Here is a 24,313-nt window from a genome sequence, read left to right as displayed (position 1 = left end):
CAATAGTGAAGCACAAAACAAAACTTGACATTTAGAAAACATATTTCAAGCATCCTAATGGGTTCATATTCATTATCTCCGTAATCCTTATACACTATTTGGGGAGGAAGGTCAATTTTATCAATTCGGTAAAGAAGCATCAGGGAGAAAAGCTGAGAGTGAAAGAAAAAAACTGGAATATGGCTTCTTCCACAGGTGGCCCTTGACTTATGACCATAAGAGCCAAGGTGCTAGAATGCTATATTGCGGGCTAATTCTGCTGACTGCCAGGACTTCACTCCTCATCGGCTCAAGATTGTCTCAGCCTTCTATCCTTCTGAGGTGGATAAAATGAGCACCCAGATTGATGGGGGCAATATGCTGACTCTGTAAACTGCTTAGAGAGGGCTGCAAAGCACTGTGAAGCAGTGTATAAGTCTAAGTGCTATTGCTATTTAACTGTGGTTTGAATTTATGATGGTCTGGAAAAAAATGACTTATGTCCCACCCTCAAAGCTGTTCCTTATAATCATGTTTTGTGACTTTCCCAGCCAGTTTCCAACAAGCATAGGGGAAGCAAGGTTTGTTTAACAACAGCATGATCCACTTAACAACTGCATGATTTGCTTAATAATTGGATGATTCACTTAACAATCACAGTAAAAACTTGTAAAATCAGGTCTGGTCATGTAGTTAACAATCACATCACTTAGCAATCAAAATTACTGTTACATTTGTCAAGGACTGACTAATAACTATGAAGCACTACGTTAGAAGCAATTTCCTGCAGATATTATTCCCCCTTACTCTTATTCTCCTTCTTGGGATGATTTCGGGGGCGGGGGGGGGGGAGAGGATGTGTAGGAGGGGAAATGTGAAAGGATGCTTTATGCTGAGTTCTAACTATCACTTCATCTAGCCCTGCTTTTTCTACTTTGGAGGTGGTAGCTCTACACATGGCACAAAAGCAGAAAATTGGTGAAACCACATACCTTCAATTATTTTGCCTGAAACACAAGAACTGGTAAAGTGGACATGCTCCAGGTCTCTTCTTTTAAACACTACGATCTGATGGGACCCAGGAAATGTGCCTTCTCCATTATGGGACACCGTTACTCCCAAGATCTGGATGGCCTTACACTTGTTCGCCTTCTTTAAGGCCTTAAACACTTGGCTGTTCCACCAAGCCTTAAATTAAAGTGTTAAGTAAGCCTGGCTTCTATTATTTTTATGTCGGGAAGTTCTGGAGTTAGACCTCAATATCTTTGTACTTGGTTTATTATTATTATTTTCAGTATTAATGTTTTAAACTGTTGTAAGCCTAGTCTCATGTGTTTAGACATATACGTATCTTTCACATAAATCAAATCAATGCAGAGATTAGGATATTTCTGATCTACCAACATAAGACCTTCAAAGTAGTCCAGATGGGAAACTAGAACCCTGAGTCTTATACCTACTTTTATTGGAAGATTAAAGTAACAGTATCTTGAAAATCTGAAAGCACCTCTTTCCTACCTTACTTTTACTCTTCCCCAAATAGGGGAAGGTCCCTTCTGAGATACTTTCTCTGCCTATATTTCAGGGGTGGGTTCCTGCCAGTTCTAACCTCTTCTATAGAAGAGGTTCCACAAATCTACCGTGCAGTTTAGAACTGGTTCCAGCTCCCTCCCTCCACCCGTCTGCACCACGCTCGCCCCGCCCGCCGCTCACCAATCACCCCACCCGCCTCTAAGAGTCCTATTTAAACCTTAAAATCTTAAAGCTGTCAAGTTTGAACACCCCTGGGGTTTTTTTTCCTAAAGGGTTAGGGGTTCAAGGGTCTTGTAACTTGACAGCTTTAAGACGTGCGTGCTTCAAATGCCAGAGTTTCTGAGCCAACATTTTGGTTGCTAAGCAAGAGCGTTGTTAAGTGAGTTTCACCACATTTTACAAGTTGGCCATGCCCAACCAGACACATGACTGCCAAGCCACTCCCACTCAGTCACATGGCCGGCAAGCCACTCCCACAAAGCAGGCCACACCCACAGAAGAGGTTCTAAAACATTTTGAAACCCACCACTACTATATTTATTCTGTAGACGGAGGTATCACTGGTCAGGCAGTTGCACTGGCTGCAGCTCTTCCTTCGGTCTTCTAAGGTACGATCACAACTTATTTAATCCACTCCCAAGGATCTTTTCAATAGTTAATGTTAAGGAGTGAACATGCAATCAGTGAACTGTGGCCCCTCTTCAAAGTAACTTGAAGACATTAATGGGGATCCAGTCATGGGAAAATGTTCAATCGTCTCATTTTATGATTCACTAATCAGACTCATTAGACCTGAGTTTTATACTTTTCTGACAGAAATCCTCATGGTAAGAAATAGCCTAGACTGTGATATAACATTCACAGCTTCAACGTTCATAGCAATAGCCTTTAGATTTATATACAGCTTTATGGTGTTTGTTTGTTTGTTTGTTTATTGGTCTTGTATGCCGCCCACTCCCGAAGGATTCCGGGCGGCTTACAATAAACAAGGGAAGGGGATAAATAGACAAAACAACACTTTAAAATACGCAACATTCACAGTTACCGTGGGGCTGGATATTTCACAAGCCCTCCGGCCTGCTGGAGCAGCCAGGACTTGGTGGCTTTGCGGAAGGCCGGGAGGGTAGTAAGGGTCCGGATCTCCACAGGGAGGTCATTCCAGAGGGCCGGAGCTGCAACAGAGAAGGCTCTACCCTGGGGAGTCGCCAGCCGACATTGGCTGGCAGATGGAATCCGGAGGAGACCTAACCTGTGAGATCTGATCGGTCTAAGGGAGGTAATTGGCAGGAGGTGGTCTCTCAGGTACCCAGGTGCTTTAAAGCCCTCTCTAAGTGGTTTACAGAGTCAGCATATTGCCCCCAACAGTTTGGGTCCTCATTTTACCCACCTCAAAAGGATGGAAGGCTGAGTCAACCTTGATCTGAACTGCCAAATTGCAGGCAGCCAGCAGGCAGCAGAAGTAGCCTGTAGTTATGCAGTCTAATCACTGCGCCACCGTGGTGCGTACTATCCAATTTCCAATCTCTCTGAGAGGTTCACAAAAAGATAACATTAAAAGGAATAAAACAATGTAAAAAATAAGCAAAAACAAGAAATGAAAGACAGCAGATTAGACAGGAGCAAAATCAAACCCGCACAATCTAAATATGGGGTTCCAGGAAAGCATGTGCAAAAGGCCGAGCCTTGAAGGGTGGGGACCATACAGTTCTCGGGGGAACTTAATTCCAGATGGCAGGTGCTGTGTCAGATGGCATGGTTTAAACAAAAGTACCCAGAGCATGCCAAATATGCCAGTTCAAATCAGCCGGTCAGATACCATGGAAGACAAAGTAACCAGGCCCACCTAGGGCTTCATAGATAACCAGCACATTCAATCACACCTGGTTGGAAATAAAACTTGCTATCAACACAACTTGTGAAGCAGAAGTGTTACACGGGCATACCAAGGAATGCCAATGATGTTGCATTTGGATCAGATGAAGCTTTTGAGTGATCTTCAAGGGAAGCCCCATGTGGTACTAATTTTAAGAAAATGCTTCAGAAAAAAATGCTGTTTTGTGCACGCCTTTCAATGTCTCTCTTCTCAGTATTTCCACCATTGCCACTACCACCACCACTCCCAGTCTTTAGCCCCTTCAGGGCAGTTGTCTGAATTAAACTTAGATCTAATACTTTAAAGAAACATTTTCTTGTATTATTAAAAACCTTGTGTTTCCTATTTCTGACTTGTTTTGATAACAAGCCTGTTTTGATTACAAACCAGAAGCACTCAGACTAGTGTATTGGAAACAAATGGTTGTCTTCTTTTTAACGTGATAATGGAACATTTCTTATTTTTTAGACATAGGTAGTTACGAAATTCTGGATTTCTAGAAAGGATTTAGAATTAGTGATATTTGGACCGAGCAATAGCAATAGCAATAGCAATAGCAGTTAGACTTATATACCGCTTCATAGGGCTTTCAGCCCCCTCTAAGCGGTTTACAGAGTCAGCATATTGCCCCCAACAACAATCCGGGTCCTCATTTTACCCACCTCGGAAGGATGGAAGGCTGAGTCAACCCTGAGCCGGTGAGATTTGAACAGCCGAACTGCAGAACTGCAGTCAGCTGAAGTAGCCTGCAGTGCTGCATTTAACCACTGCACCACCTCGGCTCTAGAATCATTTATTAAGAGTTAAATGCTATCAGAAATATTTGACTGGCACATATTACTGGGATCGGGCAAGAATTGTCTCAAAGACTAGTCTTGTACCAGGAGATTACAACCTTGTGCCCACTAAATGTGTGGGAAACAACTCCATAAACCCCACCTAAGGGAGCCACAATAGCTCAGAGTAGTGTAATCAGTAGTCTAAACTCCAGAGTACACATTATTGCAAAAAGCTGCTTTCAGAACCACAGAATTTTTCAAGGCATTCCAGCACCAGAGAACATAGCCAACTTTTCAAAGTGATTAAATAAAATAAGCTTTCCACTGAGTCCTTCATTGCAATATACAATATGCAGTCTTTATATTGGGTTATGAAAAAAAATGGCATTACTGTTCATTTTTAAAAGTTATTTGGCTAACATTCTGGCATTAACAAGTAATCAGCTACAAAAATCATTCTGAGCCAAAGCGGTGTTTGACAGAAGCTTAACGTGCCAAGTTGCTACAGACTGAACACTGGAAAAAGTAGTATTTAGAATGCTTTCAGCAAAAAAAAGTTACGGTGTGTAGTTACAAACCCAGACATACATTGCGGGCTTTCTTATGCTGGTGGCCCTCACATATTCAACGAGTAAATCCCAGCTGGCATGGAAATTGAAATTCAATATATATGGAGGGTACAAGCTGGGAGAGCAGATGTAGCAATTGATGTATTACATATATTAAACCTCTTCGTTTGCATTACCAAATGAGGCATTTCATTTCTGTAGCATTTATGAGCATGTCAATCATTTTGCATTCAGAATTATCGAACAGGAAATATACATACCGGACAAGATAAGGAGCTCAATAATCTCTGCATCTCCCAAGAAAGCAGCAACGTGAAGCGGGGTGCGCTTCTCCGTGTCCTAAAAGAAAAAAGAAAGAATGGTTTAAAAAGGCCATTGCAGATCTTGAGTATGTTCTAGGAGGCTAAGACATTTATTTATTTATTTATTTATTTATTTATTTATTTATTTATTTATTTATTTATTTATTTATTTATTTATTTATTTATTTATTTATTTATTTATTTATTTATTTATTTATTATTTATTGGTATGTGTCAGCAGGCGGTCTCGAAGGTATCCTGGCCCTAAGCCATGTAGGGCTTTAAAGGTAATAACCAACACCTTGAATTGAGTCCGGAGACCAATAAGTAGCCAGTGCAGCTCACGGAGGATAGGTGTAATGTGGGTGTACCTCGGCACACCCAATATCGCCCACGCGGCTGCATTCTGAACTAACTGCAGTTTCCGAACGCTTTTCAAGGGTAGCCTCATGTAGAGCGCGTTACAATAATCCAGCCTCGAGGTGACAAGGGCATAATTTTTTTTAAAAAAATATATTTATTTTATCAATTTCATATATACATTCACAATTATATGATCTCATAACTGTTATTAATAATATGTATTTATAACAATTTTTTCCCTACAGTTGACAATATACTTGAAGATTGCTTTCTTACCATCCCATAGATCCATCTTATCTTACAACGGTCCTACTTCTTCTTCCCTCCCTCCCTTTTTCCTTCCCTTGTTTCTTCTCTCCTCCTCTCCTTCCTTCCCTCCCTCCTTCCCCTTCCCTCCTTCTCTCCTTCCCTCCTTCCTTCCTTCCCTCCTTTCTTCTCTCCTTCTCTCCTTCCTTTCCCCCTTCCTTCCCTCCTTTCTTCTCTCCTTCTCTCCTTCCTTCCCTCCCTCCTTTCTTCTCTCCTTCTCTCCTTCCTTCCCTCCTTCCTTCCCTCCTTGCTTCCCTCCCTCCTTCCCTCCCTCCTTCCTACCCCCCTTTCTTCTCTTTCTTCTCTCCTTCCCCCTTCCTTCTCTCCTACATTCCCTCCTTCCTTCCCTCCTTTCTTCTCTCCTTCTCTCCTTCCTTCCCTCCCTCCTTTCTTCTCTCCTTCTCTCCTTCCTTCCCTCCTTCCTTCCCTCCTTGCTTCCCTCCCTCCTTCCCTCCCTCCTTCCTACCCCCCTTTCTTCTCTTTCTTCTCTCCTTCCTTCCTTCCTCCTCTCCTTTCCCTTCTCTCCATCCCCTTCCTCCCCTTTACCCTTCCCCTCTTCTTCCCATTCCTCCCCTCTTTCCTACTCTTACATTCCCTCCCATTCTTCCTCTGCCTTTCCCTTTCTCAGACAAGGGCATAATTTTGAAGTGGTGTAGAACTTTTTTTTTAAGAGAGAGTGGGTGTCTTTGAGACAGTACTGACTCTAGGCAACTATCTGGTTTAGCCCCTGAAGTTTTATTGGTAAGGTTTTTTAGAAATGATTTCCTAGAAGATACAGAACCCAGACGAGAAACTATGAAATGGGAAAGGGGGGAAGAGGGGGGAAACAGAAAAGAAAGTACTAAATATACAAGTATATATTCAAGAGTGAGATATAAAGGAGGGAAAATGTAGTTAGGATAGATTAGCAAAGGAAAGGGAATAAGAAATGATACTAAACTATATTTGGGTTTACGGAAATACCATCCCAAGAAAACATAAATTGAGATTTGAAAGAGACACCTATAACAACGGGGGGAAAAAGGAAGAGAGGATGAGAGGAAGAAGAGGGAGGGAAGGAAGGAAGAGGTAAGGAGGGGAGGGTGAGAGAAAGAGAAGGAGAGAGGGTAGGAAGGGGAAGAAAAAGAGTAGAAGTAGGGAAGAGGTAAGGGAAGAAGGAAGGGAAAAGAGAGAAGGAAGGAAGGAAGGAAGTAGAGAAGGGAGGGAGGGAGAAAAGGAAAGGAAAATAAGGTGGTGTTAAAACAGGCGGATGGGATAGTAAATAAAGCTGTATGTTATAACCTTTTAAATGGAATAATAAATGTATAAGAATGACAAATGTAAAGAAGAAGAATAACCATGTGAATGTATACCTATAATTCTATGTAAGAGAATAAAAAATAAAAAAAACTTTTCAAAATAAATAAATAAATAATTTCCTAGGTTGAGAAGAGACCCACCCAAAGTTTAGCCTGATGCCTTAATACACCAAACTGACTCTTTCTGTAGGCTTAAATCGGTGTAAAATAATGGTTAGGTCTTATTTACTCTCGAAAATCAATGCAGAAGACAGAATGACAGGTGGAGACTTCTTTATATATAAAGTTTTTTATTTTTTCATTTTCATAACATATAACCACATGTATACTATTACATAGCCAACATCGTATGGTATGGCCAAGGTGGCGCAGTGGTTAAATGCAGCACTGCAGGCTACTGCTAGATCAGCAGGTCAGCGGTTCAAATCTCACCGGCTCAGGGTTGACTCAGCCTTCCATCCTTCCGAGGTGGGTAAAATGAGGACCCAGATTGTTGGGGGCAATATGCTGACTCTCTGTAAACCGCTTAGAGAGGTCTGAAAGGCCTATGAAGCGGTATATAAGTCTACTGCTATTGCTATTATTAAATGTTTACATCAATTCATCTTACCATCAACTCCCAAAAATAATTATTGGCTCTTCTGCTCTCCATACACCATCTTTGTACCTTATCCATCACTTTCTTCTCTCTCTCTCTCTCTCTCCCCCTCCTCCTTACCTCCTTTCTTCCCTCTGTCACCCTTTTCTTCTCTACTTCCCTTTCCTCTCTCCTTCTCCTCTCTCCCCTTTCCACTCCTCCTTCCTCTCCTCCTCTTCCCCCCCTGCCCTCTTTCCTATCCCTCTCTTATTCATTTACCTCTTTCTACTTCACACTCTTCATCTGATTTATTTGGTGTATTTCAGCTTCTGAGCGAGCTCCATTTTATTTTGATGGTATTTATAATTCCTTTTCAATACACATATTTAATTTTAACATATATCTTCCTCCTTCTTTTTTTAAAGAGAGAACAAAAAAGTATACATATATAGTGATTGTGCTTTTAAACCACCACCACCACCCGCCTAATTTTGGCCTAGATGTAGACCTGGTTACAATTCCCAGCTATTCTCATCATTATATTTATATAATTATACATCCTTACATGGCCCCACTTTGTGATTCTGTCTTTAAATCTCAATAGTTTCCCATTGTAAGAATGTTTCATGTTGCCTCTCCATTTTTCCATATCTTGGTTTAGATTACACTTAATTGTCTATAAATAGCAATCCTTACTGTTCAATGTTCATTACAATTCCCTTAATCCACTATATAGCATAACAAGTGGTACACATCTCACTTTGTTCATCATCTTAAAAGTTCTATATATGTCCATGTTTCATACATTTTAACCCATGCTTAACTGTCCTTCTATTGTCATGTTCAATCAATTAGCAATTCAGTTCAATTATCATGTATAAAAGTGAATCACAAACTTCTGCTTTACAATCTCCCCATATCAGTTTCATATTTGTCCATATTCCATATGCTTTAACCTTTAATTATCTTTCCATTATCATATTCAATCAGTTAGTAACTCCATTTTATTATCATATTTAGTAATAAATCCCTTATCTTAGCTTTATATTTTCCCATATAACAATTTCTAGTTCCCTGATTTTTTCCTAGTAAGGCATTTGTCTCCCTCTCTATTCCTGCCTTCTCCCTTTTCTTTGTTTTGACATGTCCATCCTCTTCAATTTTCCCCAAGTCACCGTCAAAAAGATCTTTTTTATTTCCCTTTGTTGGGGCGTAACTTCCTACTTCAATTTTCCTTATGCCACTGTCAATCTCCAAAACATCTTTTGTCTGCTTGTTATTCCTTTTTGTTGGGACACATCCCCCCTTTACATTTTTCCCTATACCACTGCCAAGCCCAATGGAGTTTTTTGTCTGCTTTTTATTTCCCATCTTTTCTACCCCTTCATTGTCTCTCCTCCCTTCTTCCTTCCCTTCTTCTTTAAATACCTGCTTCTCTGAATTCAGAATTCTATTTAGGCTTGATTTTAATGATTTATGCATATTTTTTATAATTTCACGTAGTTCTTCAAATTCCCACTTTGCCATAATGTCCATTCCCAAAGTTACAGTTAGTTATACAGTTCTCATTTCAGAGTTCTGGTCCACCTTAAATTTATCTACTTCATCTGCTGTGGGGAAGAGCAACAAGAGCCATCTTGGTCTTTTGTTCTTCTTTAATGTCCAGTTCCAAAATTGTAGTTAGTTGTAGAAATCTTATTTCGAGGTTCTGGTCCACCTTAAATTTAGTTAATTCAACTACTGTGGAAGTGGAAGAAAAGCTGGAGCCATCTTGATCTTTTGCAGACAAAAGAGAAAAAAAGACTTCGTATTTCCCAGTTCTTGATTTTGTTATTATTTTTTCCTTGCTATTTTCCACCTCTTGTTAGTTATAATTGCTCAAAATATATTAATTGGAACAAACTTGCATACAGCCAAACTCGGGTATGTTTCTCTTTCCTCCTGCTTTTCCAAGTTCTGATTTATGGCAGTTGATTAATTAAAATTTCCCACACAGGCAAGTTTAGGTTATCAATTGTCAGTGCTTTTTTCTTGATCTTTCTCCCTTGTTGCATTCCACCTCTCGTTAATTGGAGTTGCTTAAAATATGTTGGTTAAAAGACACTCGGACGAAGCAAATCTTCATGCGCCAAGACTCCTTTAAAAACACAATCCTTTCAAGTTCAAAACCAAATGTAAAGTTAGTGTTTGAGTGTGTTTGTCACTTCTGTGCTTTCTCCCTTTCTGTCCGAATTGTTTCAAACAAATAGCTTGGGGGGGGGGCATTTTCCTTTTCTTTCTTTCTTTCTTTTGCAAAAATCCGATCTGTCCATCAATATTTTTTGTGCTCTCAAGATTCTTTGCCTTTTCCAATTTTTGATATATGACTGTGGGTTAGATACATTTTCTTACCAGTCTTTCAACTGGATGGGGAAAACCGGGAAGCTTTCAGATTCGGGTTTTCCCAGATGTGCCAACATGACTCTCTTAATAAATTGGAACTTTGAGCAATATTTTGCCTTGGAGTCTGATTTAATTTTGGAGGTTATTGGAACCCTGACATGGGGCTTTCTAGAATCACAGAGCTCAGAAATTACAAACGTAGCAATTAGCTAGAAACAGATATTCTGAGTTTCATTAAAGTTGCGGCACTTTTACTATAGACCATATTTTAGGAATATGTGGACTTCCTAGATATAGTATTAAGTTCAAATAAAATTAAAAACACATCAAACAATCGAAGATTTCCTCAAGTTGCACTTGATTCTTGATAATATGCACATGCCTTTGTGTTTTCTTGCCAACAATATAGAAATGTTTTATATTGCCTTCCTTCTAATTTCTTCTCAATCTAGGCTACAGAGCTGGCATTTCCTGATAATCTTTTATTAATCCTTATATTAATTACTGGTAGGCCTAATCCTACTTAGCTTTTTCACTATTAGTTAAAATAGGCCATATATTCAAGAGTGAGTGGCAACTGGAGACCAATTAGCAATATGTAGAAGTTATCAAGTTCTATATCAAAAGGACAGAAAAAAGAAATGGTCAGGCCTGCATTTATATTCCTTTTAGAATTTTGGCCTGCCACACTTTCTCTTATTTCATTATGCTGGTTCTTTAGTATAGTTGATGGGAGGGGGGAATAGAAGGAGTAGGATTGTGGAATGTATTATTTTTATTCTTTGCTAGAAGTCAAGGTCATCCTTTGTCTCCGCACTTTCACACCTGACCAGAAGCAGCTGGGTGGAGACGCCAGCATGGAAGAAGAAGATTGGACCATGTGATGGATTGTAGGTGTGGGGACAAGATCATGAACTTTTAACTGGGTGGAATTCTGAGGTCATTTCCTGTATTGGGATTAACACAGATGTGCCTAAGATGTCTGTCTTATTAAATTGGAACAAAAAGGATAGTTTTGCCTTGGACTCTGATTTAATTCTGCATGATACTTGGAACACTGACAGAAATATCAGGGCTCATATATGGAAGACATTTCTCTTCCTTTATAAATATTTTGAAAGATTCTAGTTTACACAAATAATTGAATGAAAGAAAGTTGATTGCAGAGGAAGGACAGCTTACATTAAAATAAGCATGGTATGTTTTAAACACAGATCTTAAACAAACTAAACAAAGGATGGCCCAAAACAATAGCTACATTTACTTCACCCTTTAGTAAAAGTATTTTGCATTGTTGTATAAGCTTGTGCAAAAAAAAAAAAAAAAGTAGAATGATACATGAGTAAGATAACTTTTGCTGAGGAAATCGTAAGAACAATGAACGGAGGACAACTGTATATGGATATTATTCAATCATTTAAACATACAGTATCTTCCTTTCTAATTAAATCCAAATATGTTGGAGTAGAATATTGATCAATACGGAATTATGGGAACTAGAAACCAACTAAAGTGGAGAGCTTTAAATGGTTGTTGCCATTCAGTTGTGTCCAACCCACAACCACTATATGGATCAACACCAGAGGTGGTATTCAGCTGGTTCTCTCCAGTTCAGTAGAATATAAGTAGAAGAGAATACAGCCAAAATAATTTTAGGGCCTGGAGCATAGTTCCAAAACACGAAACCGACCTGCTCTAAATTCAGGACACAAAATGGCTCAATCTCAAAATTGGTCCATCCATCTTAAAATATTGAAAAATAATCCTATAAACCCTTACACTAACTGCCAATTTATGGCAGCTTCATATTCCCTGAGGCTCTGGCTAACCGAATAAATCCTCATAAGATACAATGGATTTCAGACTGTGCAAAGAATAAATGAGAAAAATGACCTGTCAATATAAAAAAATAATAATATTAATTATAGCCATGAAATATTGACTTTCAGTGAAATTTAGATATACAATAATGGGAACCAGCCAGGTCCCTAAACTACTGTTAGATTAAGCACATATATTTAAGCTGTATAAATTCAGGCTGAGGAATTCTAAATCCTCTTATTCCCTGTAGATATTTAGCCTATGAAACCACGTGCATGAACACTGGGTTAACAATCAGGGCTGTAAGGTAAGACCTACAAAGAGAAATTTTTGAGGAAAAAATAGAGCAATCAACATATTTGAATCAGGAAGAACAAGCTAAACCAAGTAAATTCATAATGAAACACTCTCTACATATAATCATACTGTATTTCTGCACGTTAGGAAAGGAAGCAAATGTTTGTATCTATTCTTTTTACGATATTATGCAGCAAAGATCATTATCACTGCAGGAAACCCAAAATCACACCTTACTGGTTTTGAGAATTACAACCCAACACCAATAATAGCAATAACAGTAGACTTATATACCGCTTCATAGGCCTTTCAGGCCTCTCTAAGCGGTTTACAGAGTCAGCATATTGCCCCCAACAACAATCCGGGTCCTCATTTTACCCACCTCGGAAGGATGGAAGGCTGAGTCAACCCTGAGCCGGTGAGATTTGAACCGCTGAACTGCTGATCTAGCAGTCAGCCTGCAGTGCTGCATTTAACCACTGCGCCACCTTGGCTCCAATCCTTCATCAGTAAAATGTAATATATTTTCATATAGGTTAAAACAGCAAACAGCATTGACTATGCAGTAAGAAAGAGACCATTAGAAAGCCTTAAAATAAATTACACATAATGGCCAGGATCACTCAAATAGAAGTCTTCTACACAAACAAATATACAGAATGTGATCCTCTACTCACACTTAAAAACAGAATAGCAGAGTTAGAAGGAATGTTGGTGGTCTTCTAGTCCAACTCCCTGCTTAGGTAGGAAACACCACTTCACCACTTCAGACAAATAGTTAACCAATCTCTTTGGAAAAACTTCCAGTGTTGGAGCATTCACAATCTCTGGAAGCAAGTTGTTCCACTGATTAATTGTTCTGCCAGGAAATTTCTCCTTGGTTCTAAGTAGCTTCTCTCCTTCATTAGTTTCCACCCATTGCTTCTTGTCCTGCCCTCAGCTGCTTTGGAGAATAGCTTGATTTCCTCTTCTTTGTAGCGGCCCCTGAGATATTGGAAGACTGCTATCATGTCACCTCTAGTCCTTCTTTTCATCAAACTAGAGATACCCAGTTCCAGCAACCGTTCTTTATATTTTTTAGCCTACAGTCCCCTAACCATCTTCGCTGCTTTTCTCTTAAAGTCAACATTTTAGTATTGACTTTATTTGTGTTTAATATTAAATGTCAGGTGAATGAGCTTTTGCAATCCCTAAGCAAGCCTTAGCTGCTAATATACTCTTGCCTCCCCTCTGCTCCTATACATCTGGAACAGTGGTGGGTTTCAAAGATTGTTCGAACCTACTCTGTGGGTGTGGCCTCCTTTGTGGGAGTGGCTTGCCACCCATGTGACCGGATGGGAGTGGCTTGCCGCCCAAGTGACCGGATATGAAATTATGAATTAGTACTTAGGTCAGTTCAAGTAGATATTCAGAAACTCTGGCATTGAAGCATGCAGGTCTTAAAGCTGTCAAGTTACAAGATCCTTGCACCCCTAACCCTTTAGGAAAAAAAACTAGGGGTCTTCAAACCTGACAGCTTTAAGACTTGTGGACTTCAACCCCCAGAATTCCTCCTCCAGTCATGATGGCTCAGAGACTCTGGCATTGAAGCATGCAAGTCAGTGGTGGGTTTCAAAAAAAAATTGAACCTTTTCTGTAGGTGTGGCCTGCTTTTGGGTCCACTGGTGGAATCTCTTCTAACCGGTTCGGTAGATTTGACGAACCGGTTCTACCGAATAGGTGCGAACTGGTAGGAACCCACCTCTGATTTGGAAAGAGAAATGGATTCACCCCTCACAATAAGACCTAACATGCTTTGTTTGGTTTTCAGGTATTCTGAACAAGGTTGTTGATGTCTGAACAATGTCTGCTGTGGTTTATTCACCAATTCCTGCTTAAAATATTTTCATTTTATTTTATTTATTAAATGTATATGCCACCCATCTCACTTACAAAGCAACTCTGGGCAGCATATAAATCATAGCTCCGCATATTCTGTAAAACCAATTTTACATATCAATTCCATTTTCCCTAACTTCTGAATTACAGGTTGTGGCTGTGGGTCAGTCAGTCAGTCAGCTGAGATTCTTCATGCCCTGAAAGTCTTCCTTTCCCCAGGATTGTCTGTCAGTAACTGCTTGATTTCTTGTAAGCTCCCACTTGTGTCATGAGCGATAGTATCCAAGCTCCTTATCTTTTGTAAGGCTCTTCTGATTGCTTCCAATTTTCCATACATCTTCTCCAATGATCCTTGTTTTCATGATATGTATCCAAGTTTTTAAAGTTTGAACTTCATTACTAGCCCTTCCAGTGAGCGACCCAATTTCATTTCACCTAGTATTGAATTATTTGTTCATTTTGTGGTCCAAACTATTCTGAAGAATTTTGTCCAGCATTACAGTTCAAATGCATGCATTTTTCTTCAGTCAGCCTTTCTGACAGTCCAGTTGTTATAGTCACATACTGCAATTAGAGAAACTATGACAGTAATAATTAGTGTGGTAGCTTTATAATTTCACATTTTGTCATATTTCTTTTTGCTCAAGTAGCAGATGCCTTTGCATTTCATAGCTTTAGTCACCAACCTTGTAAAATTTTGAGCCCACCTTTTCATTGTTTCAACTTCACATTTTCTTGTTTCCATTGGATTGGCATTGTCTGACATAACCTTAAGGACTTTTTAAATATGAGGTAATAGACCAACTTTTGTACTCTTCTTTTACCCGCAATAATTTATAATTATTATAATTTAGTCTTCCTCACTTCTTGCTATCAAAGTGGTATCATTAAGATATCCAAGACTATGAATATTTCTCCCAGCAATTTTAATTTAAATTGTCTTTCCCCCAGGACAGATTTTTAAAGATATATTCTACAAATAAGTTAAATAAATATGATAACTACACAACCTTGACTCACTTCTTTCCTTATTGTGAACTATTTTGTGCTTTAAAATAAAATTAGGTTGGAAACCAAATCAGAATCTCTAGCTTGTTAAGTAGCTAGTAGAGTCTGTTGTAAGCGCCTACTCCGAGTTCTTACTACTAAGAATGATAAGAAATTCAACAATTGTAAATATGCTATTGCTCTACCTGACCTAACAAAAGAGAGATCATAGGAAACACACAAGACCTAAATATTCTTATGCTGTGAAAGCTTTAGCTTATCTACAAATGCCCTATTATTTAAAGTTTAAAAAGTATATTTAGTATATTTTCATACAAAGAATAAAAGATACTTTAAATATAAGATGACAGTTTTATCTATTCATCCATCCATGTTTTAAAATTCTGTTTTATTTTATGCTATGTAGCAAAATTCTATTGCGTTTTATTGTGTTGTTTTCATTACCTGCAGAAGGCCTATGTAATAAAAAGTTCTATTGCAATTAAGAATTCATTGCTAAACCAAATCCTGAATCTTTCTCTTCACCCTGCTTTACAAATCTCTAAAGTGAGAGAAAACATGCATGAACTCATCAAGGCTCATTTGCTTTATTCCAGATCAAGACTGGAGAACAACCTAGATGTTTAAACGCAAGCTAATCTAAATGAAAGGCAATTACCTTTCTTATTTCCTCTGTCCTGAAGAAAGAAACTTAAAAGAAAACCACTAAACTGCATCTTTTCAAGAAAGGCAATTCTATCACTTTCAGTTGGAATCAACCCCCTCCTCAAGAACTGCTATGTAGCCTCATTATGAAGGGGGAGAGAAGCACGTGCCAAGAATATACAATTCCAGCAGGGTCATTCAAGATGTGACAGTCATCCAAACTACACATCTAATGCAAGCAGGTTCTTATATTGGTCAGCAGCTAAATGGAAATATGCTGGAGGCAGAAGATCATTTTAACGATAAAGATCAAGACATCATTTCATATTGCAGCAGAGAAGACAGAGTGATAAACTGTTCCGATTTTACCAATATTTTACAACCAGACCATGGGAATGGAAAATATAAAATAATGATTGGATGATACTCATGATGGATGGCACTCAGCAGGCTTCTGAGAAAGAACTGATGGGAAAGAACTAATGGGGATTATGACAAAGCTACATTAAAGCCTTTAGGCCATCTAACTATTGATTTTGCCATACAGAACATCTTCATATGCAAATGGACATTACCAGATAGACTACACAGAGATATCAAATCGACTCTATTAATGGCACAAGGAAGTAGAAAATACTCATTTATAAGAGCAAGCACATGGTCAAGGGCTGATTGTGGAATAGATTACAAATTGCTCAAGTGAAAATTCCAAGCTAAACTAAGGCAGCAGAAGAAAGCCAGCCACCATCCATGATGTAATCTTGATCATGCCCCCCCCCCCCATTACTTTCAAGGAGAACATCAGGAGTCACTTTGAAATCCCAAACCTCCTAATAGGGAGCCAAAGGAATAGTAAAATAGACTTAAAGTTGTTAAAGATGAAAGAGAGACTATTAAAAGGGGGAGGGGAGTGGTAATGGGTGTGCTATTTGAAGACTTGAAGAACGCGTGGCACGACAAAACCGCGCTCGACTAAAGCGCGCCCGATTAAACCGCGTCGCTGACGCCATCAACAGGGCGACAACAGCGAGCGCGGAGAAAGAAGGGCGCTTTAAATAGCGCTTTGAAAGCAAGCCGATTCAAGTTAAGGTAAGGGTTAGGTTTAGGGTTAGCTTTAGGGTTAGGTTAAGGGTTAGGGTTAGGTTTAGGGTTAGGTTAAGGGTTAGGATTAGGTTTAGGGTTAGGTTTAGGGTTAGGTTTAGGGGGGTTAGGTTTAGGTTTAGGGGTTAATTTTAGGTTTAGCTTTTACAGCGTGCTTTTTTCTCCCCGCTGTTGTCACGCTGTGATGACATCAGCTACGTGGTTTCGTCGAGCGCCCTTTAGTCGAACGTGGTTTTGTGGTGGAACCTGAAGAACCAGGGTTGAGGATAGATCCTTCTGGATCTGACTTGATGGCAATTAATCCATGTAGTTTAAATCAATACTGTTAATCGAAGCTGTGTTTATCTTACATACAAAGTGACCCACAAATGTCTTTAAAGATCTGATACTTTTAATGTGTCACAAAGCCTTTGGGTTTTTGTTAAATCCTACCCTGCATGTCTTCTGGAATGTTTTCCTTACAGTATAATCTCATCATTTATCCATCTTCATAGTTTTATAAAGAAATGCCTTGAAATAGTTGTAGTCTTAATAACAAACACACACAACCATATTTCCCCAGGTAGCAGCTACTGGTTTTTGAAATATCAGCATTTACTGTCTAGCTGATGACTAACCACCTCACCATACTGTTATTGCGGTGGATTACGAAAACATACTAAGCAGCAATAAAATAGCACTTCCATGAAGAATGTAAGAAGAGAACCCAGGGGGGCATCTTGATTGTATCTGTTCTGCCCAATTGAACTTCCATATCTCTAGGGAGAAAGCTCTGGATCTTCACTTCAAGAGCCTTCCAGGTTACTTGTCATTAAATACTGATTGTGACATTTACTAACAGAGGAATCCCTAGTAAATTGTTGATTATAATCCTCTTCATTGCATCACCTGCTGATCTCTAATTCCTAAAACAGCCCAAAGTGGGGGTGGGGCAGTGGTGGGTTTCAAAAAAATTTCGAACCTACTCTGTGGGTATGGCCTCCTTCGTGGGAGTGGCTTGCAGGTCATGTGACCTGGTGGGAGTGGCTTGCCGGGCATGTGTTTTCTCTCTCTCTCTCTCTCTCTCTCTCTCTCTCTCCCCTTCCTTTTGCCTCTCTGTCCCTTTTTCCTTTTTTCTTTAATCTCTCTCACTTTTTCTTTCTTTTTTTCTTTCTCTCTCTCTCTCTCTCTCTCTCTCTCTCTCTCTCTCTCTCTCTCTCTCTCTCTCTGTGTCAGTGGTGGGTTTCAAAATTTTTTGGAACCTCTTCTGTAGGTGTGGCCTGCTTTCCAGGTCCACTGGTAGAACCTCTTCTAACCGGTTCAGTAGATTTGACGAACCGGTTCTACCGAACTGGTGCAAACTGGTAGGAACCCACCTCTGGGGTGGGCGGAGGATCCATTCTATGTATTGTTGCATTGATACCACAAATTCTGCATTAAAAAAACCTGAAGATCCCATGTGGGCTTGCAAGCTAAATCTGCCACAAACAAGAGCATTAGAAACCTTCAGAGAAAAATGTATGTGTGTGTGTATATGTATGTATGTATGTATGTATGTATGTATGTATGCATGCATGCATGCATGCATCTATCTATCTATCTATCTATCTATCTATCTATCTATCTATCTATCATCCATCTATCTATCTATCTATCTATCTATCTATCTATCTATCTATCTATCTATCTATCTATCTATCTCCCCCATCTTACCCCTTATATGTTATTCTACAGCAAGTAGTTAAAGCATCAGATTGAATACCCTGAAAGCTGTCAGAAAGAAACATTTCTGATATACAACATAATTTATTTTGAATGTAACAACAGTTACGGTCCAATGGGACATTTCTATTTCCATTATATTCATATGAGGACAGACTTGTATGATCATAATTCTGAAGTTGTAGGCACAACTTAGATGAAGGGAGCAATAATGCTTGGTTCTATTTCCAAGCCCAAGGTACACTAGTCAGTATAGGAACAGCTGCATGAGCCTAGCATGTACTAAATTAAAAAAAACAAGGATTATTTGTTGTAGTTTACCAAATCACAATTGTACTTTAAAGGTAGGAGGCAGAGAAAAGTATTGTGAAAAATTATTGGCTTTGCTATAAATCTTATCTCACCTCCACCAGACATTTTCCTCCTATCGATGAAATACCAAAAGAATTAGAAAAGAAATGTATAAAGCTGCTTACCAAAGCATTAACATCTTCAGTTTTGTAGATTAGTACACGTATCTCATCAGGATCGCCGTTGAAAATTGCTTGGACCAGCGGTGGCTAAGGAGATAAAAACAGGAGTGGGGTAATGGTGGAAAGAGAATGGTAAATGTTATTCCTCCCTAAAATCAACAAAGATTCAAACCATTGCATACATAGAAACACCTGAGCTGTCTTGCACATCCTCCTTTCATAGAAAAAAAAAGGTTCCTTAATGCAGCTGATGGTACAGTCCTAGAAATATAGACATATTCCATAGACAATATAGCCCTTGAAGAGCATCCGGCGACTTCAGCTAGTCCAGAACGCGGCCGCGCGAGTGATCGTGGGTGCACCTCGGTTCACCCACATAACACCTATCCTCCGCGAGCTGCGCTGGCTACCTGTTGATCTCCGGGTGTGCTTCAAGGTGCTATTAGTCACCCATAAAGCCCTCCATGGTAGTGGGTCTGCGTACTTGAGAGACCGCCTTCTGCCAATTACCTCCCTGCGACCAATTAGATCTCATAGATTGGGCCTCCTCCGAGTTCCATCTGCCAGCCAGTGCCGGCTGGCAATTACAAGGAGGAGAGCCTTCTCAGTAGTAGCTCCGACCCTTTGGAACGATCTCCCCATGGAGATTCGTACTCTCAGCACCGTCCAGGCCTTCCGCATAGCCCTTAAGAACTGGCTAGCCCGTCAGGCCTGGGGACAATGATAATTGCCCCTCCCGAATGATGAATGAATGTTGCTCATTATTTTATTCTATGTTTGTCTGCGTTACTGTTTGTATATCCCTCCCTTGATTTTATGTAAGCCGCCCTGAGTCCCCTTAGGGAAAAGGGCGGCCTATAAATGTTAATAAACCTCTAAACCTCTATATTCAACCTCTTACTTAAGAAATCTAATACAGGTAGTCCTTGAGTTACGACCACATTCAAGCCTAAAAATTATGTTGCTAAGTGAAACATTTGTTCAGTAAATTTGTCCCATTTTACAGCTTTTCTTTCCACCGTTGTTAAGTGAATCATTGCATTTGTTAAGTTAGTAACATGGTTATTACTTGGCACCTGGTTCATATTTATGAAGGTTGCAGAATCCTGACAAGCAAAATCAATGGGGAATCCAATTAGTAACATGTTGTTACTAACTGGATTCCCTATTGATTTTGCTTGTCAGAAGATTGCAAAAGCTGAACACATGACCCCAGGACACTGCAACTGTCATAAATATGAACCAGTGGCCAAGCATCTGAATTTTGATCACATGATCATGGATGGGGTTGCTGAAATGGTTGTGTGAAAAATGGTCATGCCATTTTTTCCCCCAGCACTGTTCTAACTTTGAACGCTCACTAAATGAACTGTTCTAAGTCAAAGACTACCTGTAATAATACAAATTATTTTGGTTCTCCAAATTCTACAAATAAGGTTATAAGTGTTATGTCAAGTTCATTCCAGAATATAAGTAATGCATACTTGTGCGTACAAGTACTTTGAAATTGAGAAAGACAGGAGATTAAACTCAGTTTAATATCCTGTCATTAATTGTACTATAGGATAGATATTTTTAAAAACCCAAATTTCTTAATTCTATCCATATTTTAGTGTCAGTAATATAAGGTAATATTTTTCAGATTCTATTTTTTCCAGATTCTGGGTTGAGACTACAGTTTTAGTTTTAAACGATATTATGGCTTTATCTTGGGGACTGTAGTTTTAAAATAAATATTTTGTTAACAATATTATACATCCATATTTAGGGTATCATCTGAAGTGATGTTATTTGACATGTTTTCTTTAAAAGACTTGGCTCTTTTTATGTTTTCTGACCAAAATTAACCATCCTGTACAGAAATAAATAGAAGTTTCTTTTATTCTTCCTGCACTATTTTTAGGCAGAGCCTTGGTTCTTAAATGGCTAATATCCATTTTTATTTTTATAACTAAACTGTTGCCCTCAGGATCACTGTTTCCAGGTGAAAGAGAGGCCACTTCCTGAAATGCCCTGGAATCTGGCCATTTTCCTATCCTAGAAAATTACAACAAAATAACTTACATTTTCAAATGCATCAGATAGGGCTGTGACAACAAGCACTTAAAAATGTGTGTTATTCCTGGAAAGGAGAAATATCAAAAAGCCTATTCTGTTCTGAACCATTTATTTTGGAATGACATCCCCCGCCAAAAATCCCTTAGTTTGTAGCACTTCAAATGTATAGAGTTATACATTAAAATTAGATAACTATTCATTCAAAGAATGTTTTACATAAAATATGCAATAAAAAATAAAGGTGGAAAAAGTCAGAGCACCAAAAAAAAAAAAAATCTCCAGTAAAATTCAAAGACAAGAAAATGGGAAACAGAGGTTCCAAATCAGGTCTTTCTGCCTCCTTTCCAAAGTTTCATGGGGCGTTTAAATAACAAAATAATGTTTACACCGTTTCTTCAACTTCTTTTAACCACACTATTAAAGGAGAAAATAGCTGAAGAATGTCTTTTCATTACTAGTGTCTTTCTGGATGCACCCTAAGATCAGGAATATCCAAGATGAATTGAGAAGAAATAGTAAATCAGCAGAAATAATTAGACTGTCCATTCACATAAATGCAGATTAATAATTTGCATAGAGTCATCCTGAAGATTAATTTCTTTTTTTACCAAGCAGAGACCCTTTCCCCATAGCATATACATGTCCTGGCATCATCTTTTTTCCTGAAATATCCTTATGTTGTTGACTGTCATCTTGTCCATTACTCATGAGTTGGACAGACTTAAGACAACCCAAATGCTGTACAAGAACTGATTCATTAGGTACAGGGTGATGACACACAAATTGATAGACAAATTACTTTTAATAATTATATTGTAATCTATCATTGGGAGGCCCTCTGCTGTTGCATTTCCAGAAGCACCATCAATCTGGTGAAGGATAAGTGATGTTGGGTCCTACAGTATTAGAAAGGCTGTTGCTGAAGGTAGTCCTTATTTCAAAGGAAAGCTTTAATTTCAAGCAAAGACATATTTATTCCCAATCCTTTGCCTCTGGTTAAACTTTCAAGCCTTCTGTTTTTATTGAAGGAAAAATGGAAGAAACATAGGATTGAATTGAATTGAATTTTATTATTTGTATGCCGCCCTTCTCCGGGAAGGACTCAGGGCGGTGAACAATTCAAAAAAGGGAAATGGGGAACGTAGAACAAAATACAGATAATTAAAATAGGCAAGAATCACGCAACCACACAAGTCGAGAGGGGAGGGGAACTCATCAACCCCAGGCCTGCCGGCAAAGCCAGGTTTTGACGGCTTTTCGGAAGGCCTGGAGAGAGGTGAGGGTCCGAATCCCTGCGGGGAGTTCGTTCCAGAGGGCCGGAGCTGCCACAGAGAAGGCCCTCCCCCGGGTAGTAGCCAGGTGGCATTGGCTAGTAGACGGAAGCCGGAGGAGGCCAACCCTGTGTGATCTAATGGGTCTTTGGGAGGTAATTGGCAGCAGGCGGTCTCTCAAGTACCCAGATCCAATACCATGAAGGGCTTTATAAGTTACGACTAGCACTTTGAAGCGTATCCGGAGACTGATCGGTAGCCAGTGCAGCTCGCGGAGGATAGGTGTAACGTGGGTGTACCGAGGTGCACCCACAATCACTTGAGCGGCTGCATTCTGGACAAGTTGAAGTCTCCGAATACTCTTCAAGGGCTGCCCCATGTAGAGCGCAATGCAGTAGTAGGATTCCTCTCTTACTCCTATGTCTATGAAGCCATTTGAGAAGAATTTGAGACAGAGAGGTTACAGCTCACTCCTGGTTTTTTAAAGCACATGTCGGTACCCAAGGGCTTCTTAGAGCAAATCACTAAGCTATACTGGGACTCCTTTGATTCAGATAATCCCCCTAGACTCTGGTCATCCCTTTCATGAGTCCAGAGAGAAGATGACTTGGGAGGGTGATTCAAATTTTCTTCTTTGTTCTTTTTCCCTTTCTTTGAGAGAAGAGAGAACTCTTTCACATGAGACTTTTGTTTCCCCTGACTTCAAATGTAACATGTGTGAAGGGGATAAATCAAAGCACCCTTGGCTTTTCCTCCTGGCTTTCCATCAAGGAGGTGGAAAAAATTGGAAAGACTCACAGCCTGGCAACCATTTCTTCAGCAAAGCTGTGACTGGTGGATGTTTTTTTATAACCAACTGTGGATAAACAGTATTGAGGGGCTACAAAGACAGATGATCCAACCAACCATCTTGCTTACCATGTAATGTACACACATTTTCAAAACATCACCTTTTGGCAATGAAACAGATCAAGGAAGATAAAGGTAGGACAGAGATTGGCAGTTTGGTGAATAAATTCCACACTAGGATAGAATAGATACACACCAAGACAACTAGATACAAGAACAGTTTTTCCCTGAACCCCATCACTCTGCTAAACAAATTATTCCCTCACCACTGTCAAACCATTCACTAAGGTTGCATTACTATTACTATTAGTCTTCTCATCGTTCCTATCTCCCATCTCCTCCCACTTATGACTGCAGGACTGTAATTTTGTTGCTTGTATCCTTACGATATTGATTGTTTCCTGATTGCTTATTTGTACCCTATGACTATCATTAAGTGATGTACCTCATGATTCTTGACGAATGTATCTTGTCTTTTTATGCACACTGAGAGCATATGCACCAAAGACAAATTCCTTGTGTGTCCAATTACAGTTGGCCAATAAAGAATTCTATTCTATTCTATTCTATCCTATCCTATTCTAAATAGATTACAATGAACCTATAATTGCGAAAGTGTATGAACTTTTACTGAAATTTGAAATTGAAGAACAAGTAAAAGAATGTTTGATACATTGAGCTAAAAATTTTGGTTATAGTATACAGATAGGAAAATATTGTCAAGAATGTATAAAGGTACTTCACATTTACATTGGAAAGGTGAACACAAGGCACATTTTATCATGCTCAGTGGATGTGTAAAAAAAGCCAGAAAATTCTGGATTAAAATATATATGCTGATTCGGAGGATTTTAAAGATTAATATGAAATTGAGGCCAGAGATTTTACTTATAGGATTGATGGAGAAATAGTTGGAAAAAAGTTATAGAATTTTGGGTTTTTTACATGATAACTGAAATGGGATTATTATGGTATATGCACAAAGATGGAAAGACGCAGTACTACTTACAATGCAGGTTATGGATTTTGCTTAGATGGCTAAACTCACTCCTTTGATCAAAGACAATAGTTACATTTATTGCTGACAGGAAACCCCCTATAGACTTCTTCGTGTCTTTTTTCTTTTCTTTTTTACTTTTTTCTTTCCTGTCTTGCACTTTTAGCTTCCTCTCTGATTACTTGCATTGTTTTTACTTTATATTAGTTTGTATTATTTGTTTAAGTGTTTATCTTTTTTTCAAAAATATCCT

At 39.0% G+C, this 24,313-nt stretch overlaps 1 protein-coding gene across 9 annotated transcripts in view; it reads right to left on the bottom strand.

The window, feature by feature from the left end:
- ANKRD44 (ankyrin repeat domain 44) overlaps positions 1–24,313 on the bottom strand; it is a 183,399-nt gene that overhangs the window by 91,894 nt on the left and 67,192 nt on the right. For all 9 annotated transcript variants that reach the window (XM_032210432.1, XM_032210464.1, XM_032210492.1 and 6 more), the window contains exons 2-3: positions 18,889–18,972; positions 4,994–5,072 (exon numbers count right to left, since the gene is read on the bottom strand). In XM_032210432.1, the coding sequence (XP_032066323.1) occupies positions 4,994–5,072; positions 18,889–18,972 (163 nt within the window). The remainder of the gene's footprint in view (positions 1–4,993; positions 5,073–18,888; positions 18,973–24,313) is intronic.

Source organism: Thamnophis elegans, chromosome 1 (genome assembly GCF_009769535.1).
Source record: "Thamnophis elegans isolate rThaEle1 chromosome 1, rThaEle1.pri, whole genome shotgun sequence".
NCBI lineage: Eukaryota > Metazoa > Chordata > Lepidosauria > Squamata > Colubridae > Thamnophis > Thamnophis elegans.
This window is presented reverse-complemented; position numbering and strand designations above follow the sequence as displayed.